Genomic DNA, 10,108 nt, shown 5'->3' on the forward strand with positions numbered 1-10,108 from the left:
ACTAAGTCTTGGTTTCTAACATTTAATTTTGTATTCTTAGTAATCTGGAAGTCAAGTAAGACATAAAGCAAGAAAGTCACACAAATCTTTAAAGCACAATTAATCGTATAATATACCTTCGCGTATGATTAACCCTAGCACATGCATATACGCTCGTCACCTCATATATGCATCAACCCCGCATGTAGCAAACAATGGCAATTATTAGAAAAAATTGTCTCAACAAAGTTAGGCAAGACACTTACCTCAAACAAGCCAAATTGATACCGAGCAAGCCAAATGATGCTCCAAAAATGCCATCTTGTGCGTACCGACCTCCGAACGACTCGAAACTAGCAAAAAGCAACTCAAATATATAAAATAATGTTCAAGAAAACAAACCCAATCGATAAAGTTCGAATCTTTGATCAAAAGCCCAAAGTCAACCAAAAAGTCAAACCCGGGCAAAACATAATAAATCCGAGAACTCATTCAATTATGAGTCCAACCATACTAGTTTCACTCAAATACGACTCCGAATCGATGTTCAAAATTCAAAAATTCACTTTATAAAATTTTAGACACCCCCCTCCAAATTTCACTTTGTAATCATCAATCACATGCCAAAACGAAGATGGATTCATGAAATATAACAAAAATTGAGTATAGAACACTTACCCCAATCCATATGGTGAAAGTCACCTCCAATTTTTTTCCAAATTCGAGCTCCTCAACTCAAAATATGACCAAATGAACAAATCTTCGATATTAAGTATTTTTGCCTAGCTGCTCTGCCTCGTTTCATGTGCCAAATGATCTCGAAACTCGCCTTTGATACCTCCAATGGATTCCTTATAAAATTTCAGTCAGGTTAGGCTTTTGAATCACTCCATTTGACCTTATAATGAATGAGATATGTTGGTTTCAACATTTGAAAATAGTGTAGATTTTTAAATATCAAGTCAGTGGCAATTTCGTAATTATTCTGAAAAAATATGTCAACCCAATTCTTAGTAAAATAATTATAAACTTCTCATACGAAGTCCAAATTCGACGATTTTTTTGCTATGGTTCCGTAATTACGATATGGATCTAATGCTTCGATCAAAACAGAAACCAGAGCTTATTCGTTTAATGTGGTATCATTTATGCTTGAAGAAACTACGTCGAAACATAAGAAAAACAAGCACAACACAACCCAAACCTATCCGAAACTCACCCGAGTCTCTCGGGACCCCATACAAACACACCAACAAGTTCCGTAAGATAACACAAACCTACTCGAGGGCTCAAATCACTCATAACAAAATCGAAATGAAGAAACACACATCAAATCAAACTTAATGAACTTTCGAACTTTCGACTTCCAAAAACTCGCACCGAAACATATCTATTCAACTCAGAATGAACTTAAATTTTGCACACAAGTCCTAATACATCATGCAGAGATGCTCATGTCCTCAAACTACCGAGCGAAGTATAAATGCTCAAAAAGACCGGTCGGATCGTTACATATTCTCACATATAGAAAATTGTCAATGACCAATTTAGAGTCTTCAAATTAAAAGAGGGACCTGTTGTGGATCATAGACTTGCAATTCTCCATACTCGTGGACTATTCTTGTAATATGTATCCTTCCCCTTCTCCTGGAGTTCGATTTCCATCTTAAATACAATAAAATAGATTCTAGACTATTAATCTTTACCTTATTAATCTCTACCTAACTTGTCACTAAATCTGTAAACCAAATAAGTTTTATATTATGATTTATGTGTCACGACACAAATTTCCCAGCTTCAGAAATTGTGATGGCGCCTACTAGTGAAAGCCAAGCAAACCAACCATTACAAATTTTTATTATCCTTTTCCTTATCTTTTAACAATTTCACAAGTTAACATCTGATCAACAACGGAATAAAAAGTGCGGAAGACGAAATTCAACAATTTAACTAAATACTAGTACGAAATCCGAAATACAACTCCACCCAGAACTGGTGTCACAATGTCACGGACCATCTATGAATACTACAAATAGGGTCTGAACAAAGAAAAATACAAGTCTGTATCTGAAATAAATAAGAACATGATGGAAAGGATAGAAGGGGACGCCTAGGCCTGCGGACGTCTGTAGGACTACCTCGGGTCTCTGCTGGACAGAAGGCAGCAACCTCGCTATGGTCCAAAAGCTCCAGTACCGGGATTTGCACACAGTGCAGAGTGTAGTATCAGCACAACCGACCCCATGTGCTGGTAAGTGTCGAGCCTAATCTCGGCGAAGTAGTGGCGAGGCTAGGATAAGACTACCAAATAAACCTGTGTAGTTAAATCATATACGACAAATAATGATAACAGAAACTTGCACTTAAAGATGGGAAGGTGAAACATGCTGCGGGGAATATCAAGTACTAACAGAATTTCAGTAGAGAAGCACCAAGAACACCATAATTTCATATAAGCAAGAATAAGGAAAACAGTAACAACTGCACGACATCACCCTTCGTGCTTTCACTCTGGTTCTTACCATAAGAATCAATATTCACTTTTATTTTTTCTTATTGCGGCGTGCAACCCGATCCCAATCATTTAATATTGTTGCAGCGTGCAACCCGAACCCGATCCCAATCATTTAATACTGTTGCGGCGTGCAACCCGATCCAACCATATAATGATGATGCGACGTGCAACCCGACCCCACCCATATAATGATGTTGTTGTGTGCAACCCGACCCCACCTGTCCACCTTTATTACTCCTTGTTGTGGCGTGCAACCCGATCCTATATAATATTATTTATTATTGCGGCATGCAACCCGATCCCAATATACAAATCAACACCAAACACAAAAGAATCCCGACAAGGGAACAATAGTATAACAACAATATCCCGGCAAGGGAAAACAATATCATAAGCGATAACATCCCAGCAAGGGAAAACAATATCATAAGCAATAACATCCCAGCAAGGGAAAAGATATCATAAACAATAACATCTCAGCAAAGGAAATAATATCATAAACAATAACATCCCGGCAAAGGAAACAATATCATAAACAATATAAAAAATATCCAATTTGCTTGTATCTAGTCACAGTTTACTTAATGATATCAATAAATGCTAAATAAACCAATTATATGCATGAAAATAGGTTTTCTAATGATTTTTTCAAAAAGTCAAAAATCGACCCCGGGTCCGCTTGGTCAAAACTCGAGGCTCGAACCAAAACCTAATTACTCATTCACCCACGAACTCAAATATATAATTTGTTTGAAATTGGACCTCAAATCGAGGTCCAAATCCCCAAAATTTGAAAATCTTAAGTTCTACCCAAAATTACCCAATTTTCCAGGAAAAACCCTTGATTTTGAAATGAAATCATGTAAAGAGATGGATTAGATTGAAAGAAATGAGTTAGAAATGACTTACTAATGATTTGGAAAAGAACTTTTCTTTGGAAAATCGCCCAAAAGAGCTTAGGGTTTTGAGAGAGTTTGAAAAATGAAGAAAATTTCGTCTAAGTTAGAATTTACACAGGTGCAGTTATCGCATTTGCACTGTCAGGTTCGCAAATGCGGCCAAGCTCCGCAAATGCGAAGGTAGGCCTGCCCTGTTAACTTCGCAACTGCGAACATTTGTTCGCAATTGCGATTACTGCTCTTGTTGCATTTGCGACTCTGAACTTCGCAAATGCGAAGGTCCCTATCCAGCACAGTCTTCGCAAATGCGAGCTCGCATTTGCAAGCCAGGCTTCACAATTGCGAAGCCTGCAGACCTGCAACACACCAGCAGTTTTTCCTAAGTTCAAAACACTCCGCGGCCTATCCAAATCTCACCCGAGCCCTCGGGGCTCCAAACCAAACATTCACGAAAGTCTAAAAACATCATACAGACTTTCTTGTGCCATCAAATCCTCAAAATAACATCAACAACTACGAATTCAACCTCAAATTCATAAATTTACTCAAGAACATCAAATTTCCATTTTCACAACTATACGTCCGATTTATACCAAACCAATTCCGATCTTTACAAAATTTCACGGATTCAACTTAATTATTATTTTAAACTTGTACTGGGCTCCGGAACCAAACTACGTGCCCGATACCATCAAATTCAATCATCTTTAAATTTCCAAAAACTCTTATAATTTCAGTTAAACAATTTCTTTCAAAAATTTATTTCTCGGATTTGGGACCGTCCGATCACGGATCCGAGTCTGATTATCAAGAATGTTGACCAAAGTCAACTTTAATCAATTTTAAAGGTCAATTTCCTTATTTTACTTAGATTTCACATAAAAGCTTTCCGGAAATGTGCTCGGACTATGCACGCAAATCGATGTGAGACAAGGAGATTTTTAAGACCTCGAAGTACAAAATTTACTTTCAAAACAAGTGATTATGTCTTTCGGTAATCAAGCGGTTTGCCATGATAGGGAGATTTGCTCAAGTAGGATAACTTAAGGCGCTACTTATATTTTATCACCGTTTAAGGGATTTGTTCAAAAAGAGTATGACCTTGCGGATCTTAACTTTCACAAGTGAGTCATAACTTTTCACGAGTTATACCGGGTGGGTTATTACTTTAGTATAAATTATTCACAAGTTAATATCCAGAAAATACGCTACAAGTTGTAAAATGACAGATTGTCCAGAAAATAAAAGAAAAAAGAAAAAAAGGATGAAAATTGGCTCTACGAGCGCCCGTATGTGCTACTTTCTTGCATATTACTGACTTTTATTATTTTTTAAAAAGAAATTTAAATATGAGATAAACTTTTATCTCTCATGGGCTTCAAAAAATATTGGATTTGATTTAGAGTATTTAATTTCTGTCTTGTCTCTAAAGAAAAGTAGAGTCAACCATGCTTAAATTTAAGGAAATGCCATAATTCCAGTACCAGGTATACAAAAATACATACAAACTATCCAGTAAGCTGGAGCCAAGCAAACCAGAGAAATGGAAACCTGCTTCTTTTTTTCTCCCGACAAGTCGTAGTGGAGAAACCCTTCTTCTTGACCATTACTTTCAAATTTAGAGAAAAAGAGAACCAAAAAAAAAAAAAAGAACTTTTTATATTTAGTTTTGTTTCATATATCAGATCTAGTCAAGCCCACCCCAAGAGAAAATCTTCCCATTTTGAACCCAATCTATTTAATTATTCCAATTTGCGATTCAACGTATTATTACATTTGATATAATTTGGATGGCAAAATCCACTAAGGCTAATATTCAGAATCAAAGTCTTGTATGCAATACTGTATAGTCATAAGTCCCCTTTTAGGGTAATCATGCTCTTGCAAAAAGCTATGTATGGTCCAGCAGCTGATATGACTCAACCCCTAACGTAGGGTACACAAAAAAAAGAGAGGATATATATATATATATTTCTTTAGTAATTGAGACGACAAGGAAAATGTACTATATAATCTTGTTCAACTTCCCCAACTAAGGTGTGAATGTTCAGAAAAAAGGAGGGGAAAAAAGTACACACTAGTGACAATGATACCGGTCGATCTACAAGTATATGCAGACAAAAGTTTCTGACTTCCAATTTTATATAGCCGTTCCCACTTGGCAACTTCTAACAAATCTATGCTAGTTCACAAGAAAAAAAAAATACTATCTGATGGAGCATTGGACACATGAAAATTAGTTTAACTTCAATACACTAACAATGCAAAAGAATCTTTACACTATAAGTTTAATATATCCTAATTGAAGCTAGTTACGTGAAAAATAATGAAGGCAAGTACATGTTAATTAGATTAAATCACATTGATTGTGCAAATTTTTTACAGTATCATCAGTTTATACTTTATAAAATTAAATAATTGTATCAGAATTCAAACTCAGGTGCTCGATTTGGATTGTGACTGTTAGGCTGCTTGCCTGTCAAATTACAAGATTCTAGCTATGGAAATGGTAAAATTGACAGTAAAAGAGAGAAAGTTAGAAAGAAGGAAGAGAGAAAATGAAGTATTATTGTCTGTTATCACTATTGGATCAATAGCTGATTCTTTTAACTTAACTAACTTCCTAACTCTTCTATCTTTACACTTTTGCCTTCAAACTCTTATAATTTACACTTTAGTCCCTAACTCTTAAGTAATATCAAATATCACAAAACTTCCCCTCAAGCTGAAGGGTGGAAAACATCCAACACTCCCAGCTTGGACACAAGAAACTGGTATTGTGCAGTGCCTAATGCTTTAGTCATCATATCTGCAACTTGCTCCTTTGTTGATATGTGTTCTGGTGCAATCAGTCCACCTTTGATTTTTTTTCCTCACAAAATAGCAGTCTATCTCTATGTGTTTAGTCCTTTCATGATAGATAGGATTGACAACAATCTGTAGAGCTGCTTTGCCATCACAAAATAGCCTCACAGGTGTTTAAACCTCAATCTCAAGCTCTGTCATCAACCCTATGAGCCAAACTACTTCAGATACCACAGCTGTCATGCTTCTATTCTCGACATCTGCTGAACTTCTGCTCATAGTCTGCTGCTTTTTTGATTTCCATGAGATTAAGGAATCACCCATCTTCACCACATACCCTGTAACAGATCTTCTTGTATTTGGGCAGGCTGCCCAGTCTGAGTCACAATAGTCTATCACTTGTTCTACAAGTTTCCTTTTCATCAGTACTCCTCTTCCTGGACATCCCTTAATATATCTTACAACTCTTAATGCTGCCTCTAGGTGTGATTGTTTTGGATGATGCATAAACTGACTCAACACTTGAACAACAAAGCATATGTCTGGCCTGGTGATAGTTAGATATATCAGCTTTCCTATAAGCTTTTGATATGCACATATATCCTGTAATTCTTCATCTCCTGTTGCCCCTACATGTTTGTCATAGTCTACTGTGGCTAGCTTTTGGTTTTGTTCAATAGTCTACTGTGGTTAGCTTTTGGTTTTGTACAATAGTCTACTGTGGTTAGCTTTTGGTTTTGTTCAAGTGGGGAACTTGTAGGTTTTGCCCCACTCAACCCAACTTTAGAGATTAGACTAAGGGCATACTTCCTTTGGTTGAGAAGGATTCCCTTTGGTGATCTCATGATCTTTATACCTAGGAAGTATTTCAACCCCCTAGATCCTTCACTTTAAAACTCAAATGCAATGTCTCCTTTGCTGCCTGTATCATAGCTTCAGAACTGCATGTGATCAATAGGCCATCAACATAGACCAGTATAATTACTACATCTGCACCACTCTTTTTGGTGAAGAGTGAATGGTCATAGGCATTTTGCAAAAAACCAGCTTTTGTCAAGGCATCAGTTAGCATAATATTCCATTGTCTGGATGCCCGTTTAAGGCCATACAGTGACTTGGACAATTTGCAAACTTTGGAATCCCCTTGCCTATGAAAACCTTGGGGCAGATGCATGTAAACCTCCTCAAAAAGGTCTCCCTGCAAGAAAGCATTATTGACATCTATTTGAAAGAGATGCCAATTCTTTAAAGCTGCCAGGCTAATCACTGTTCTGACTGTCACCATATTTGCAACTGGTGAGAATGTTCCATGATAGTCTAGGCCCTCTTGCTGTGTGTAGCCCTTTGCTACAAGTCTTTCTTTGAACCTTTTTATTTCTCCATTTGCCTTGTATTTGATTTTATATACCCATTTAGACCCAATTTCCCTTTTTCCACAGGGCAAATCTACTACTTCCCAAGTGTTGTTATCTTCTAGGGCTTTGATCTCATTTTGCATAGCTTCAACCCACCTAACATCTTGTGAAGCTTCTAAGAAAGACTCTGGTTCTACTTCTATTGAGATTGCTGTTAGATAGGCTTGGTAAGTATTTGAAATATGGTCATATGACACATATTGAGAGATATGGTAGGAACTATGATTGGAGGAGTTCCCAGGAATGTAGTAATCTTTCAGCCAAATAGCAGGTTTGACCCCTCTAGCTAATCTTCTAAGTGCAACTGATGGTACATGACTGATATATGGGAGGATCTGCAGTACGTTCAGTGTGAGGCAATTGATCATTGGGATGAATGAGTGAAGGATCTGTAATAGGTTCTGGCAGTGTATGAGGCATGTGATCATGTGGCTCTTCTTATGTCATTTCTCCTGATGCAAGTATGGAAGCCTCAAATTCTGGAGTGACTTCATGTTCTTGGGAGGATGTAGCTTGGTCAGCTTGATCAGCTTGATCAATATTGTGATCACTAGCATGATCAGGTGATATACCCCTGCTACTTCTTTTAACAGCTTCAGTTGTGTCTGTAGTGTTAAGAAGGAATAGATCCTCATGTTCCATGTGATTGTGGTCAGTCTTGAAGGGAAACACATTCTCTTTGAAGTTAACATCTCCGCTAACTAGGAAGGTGTTATTGTCTAAATCAAGCAACTTGTAGCCTTTTTGAGTCTCTGAATACCCTAAGAAGACTGTTCTTCTTGCTCTTGGAGCAAACTTGTCACCTTTAGGCAATGTGCTTGCATAGCACAAACAACCAAATACCCTTAAATGATCCACTTTTGGTGGCTTCTTATGCAGCAATTCAAATGGAGATTTCCCTTTCAAGATATCTGAAGGCAGCATATTGATCAAGTACATAACTGTCTTCACATAGTCTCCCCAAAACTTCACTGGTATACCACTTTGAAATCTTAAAGCCCTTGCTACCTCTAGAATGTGTCTATGCTTTCTCTCAACAACTCCATTTTATTGTGGAGTATATGGACAGCTACTTTGATGTACAATACCTAGAGATGCACACAGATATTAGGGTAGAAGGTATCAGGGTCCACTATCTTCTCTACCAATTCCCAGCATCTTTCCATTGTAGATCCTCCGAAACACACAGATATCAGGGTAGAAGGTAGCTACGCAGCACAACTCTTTAGTTAGCTTGGATACTGAAAGTAGGTTGAATTTAAAGTCTGGCACATGTAACACATTTGTTATCTTTTGGTTTCCCATGATAAGAGCATCTCTTGAGTGTGTGATTTTTGACTTATCTCCTGTAGGTATCTCTACTCCATAATTGTTCTCTCCTTCAATTTCTTTAAGACTTTCTAATACTTCTTTGCAGAATGCTATGTGATGCATCTGTATCTATTATCCAATCATATATTCTGTTATTGGATACATTAGATAGCAGTGGCACTATACCTGCCATGTTTAATGAACTTGTTGCAGCAATTGATTCTTCTCCAATAAAGGATTTGGTTAGTAAATTGACTAAGTGTGTATGTTCCTCTGTCATGAAGCTTCCTGGGATTTGCACTTTGACATATGTTTCTCCTTCTGCATTCAAATTGTTAGCATAAGGTTTGTATCCACCTGGTTGCCCTTTCGTTTTGCTTTTAAAATCAGCTGGATACCCTATTATTTTATAGCAATTTTCCTTTAGATGGCCTTTATACCCACAGTGTTCACATATCAGCCCAGGTTTCTTCCCTTTGAACATCTGTCCTCTACCTGCTAACATAGTCAATAGATCCTTATTTGTCTCAACTACTCCCAATGCTTTTTGACTTTCCTCTTGTACTACAGTTGATAACTGGGAATTATGATGCATTCTACACTTCTTCATGCTTATGTTTTTGATTAGAAATATGTACAAAATAGTCCCAAAAGGCTCACAAGTTGTGCTTGATTGCAGGTTTGATCAACAAGGTGACAAGATGTCAAAAAATAGCTCAAAAAGGAGTGAAACTTGCACAAGTACCAAAACAAGACAAAGCTTAGTCAAGCAGGGCCAGTGCGGCTGCACCCATTCTGTGTGGTCCGCATAAGCGAAGTTCAGAGAGTGTGCAACTCAGGCAAAAAGGGGCAATGCAGCCGCACTTGATTTTCTATGGTCCTCATTGGAGTCACTGTGGCCGCACTCGATTTAGTGTGGTCTACAGAGGCCAGAGTTCAGAGAGTTGCTAGTTGAGGATTGAAGCCCAATGCGGTCCACGCTCCATTTCATGCGGACCGCACTAGAAGCCATCGCGGTCGTACTCAATTTTGTGCGGTCCGTATTGCCCAAGCTCAAAGAGCTGGATATTCAAGTCAAGAGCCTTAGTGCGGCCGCACGTGATTTTGTGCGGTCCGCACTAGCCCCGCAGGGGTATTTTTATCCAGATTTTTCAGCTTAGTATAAATAGCTTCTTTTCTCATTT

General features: G+C 37.7%; 1 protein-coding gene across 1 annotated transcript; it reads right to left on the reverse strand.

Annotated features, from left to right (window-relative positions):
• Nucleotides 1–6,372: 6,372 nt before the first annotated feature.
• LOC138871234 (uncharacterized mitochondrial protein AtMg00810-like) lies at nucleotides 6,373–7,043 on the reverse strand. The gene is made up of 2 exons (XM_070149103.1): nucleotides 6,908–7,043; nucleotides 6,373–6,827 (listed from the first exon to the last, which is right to left on the reverse strand). Exons 1-2 carry the CDS (start codon nucleotides 7,041–7,043, stop codon nucleotides 6,373–6,375), a joined length of 591 nt encoding a protein of 196 aa, XP_070005204.1.
• Nucleotides 7,044–10,108: the final 3,065 nt, after the last annotated feature.

The sequence above is a fragment of the Nicotiana sylvestris genome, chromosome 6, assembly GCF_000393655.2.
Source record: "Nicotiana sylvestris chromosome 6, ASM39365v2, whole genome shotgun sequence".
Taxonomy (NCBI): Eukaryota; Viridiplantae; Streptophyta; class Magnoliopsida; order Solanales; family Solanaceae; genus Nicotiana; species Nicotiana sylvestris.

What these genes read in the sequence shown, in the direction of transcription:
- LOC138871234 (XM_070149103.1), bottom strand. Translation starts at nt 7,043, where the DNA reads ATGAGATCACCAAAGGGAATCCTTCTCAACCAAAGGAAGTATGCCCTT. An exon ending in GCTAACCACAGTAGACTATT is followed by an intron (nt 6,828 to 6,907) that starts GTACAAAACCAA and finishes ACAAACATGTAG; the next exon opens with GGGCAACAGGAGATGAAGAA.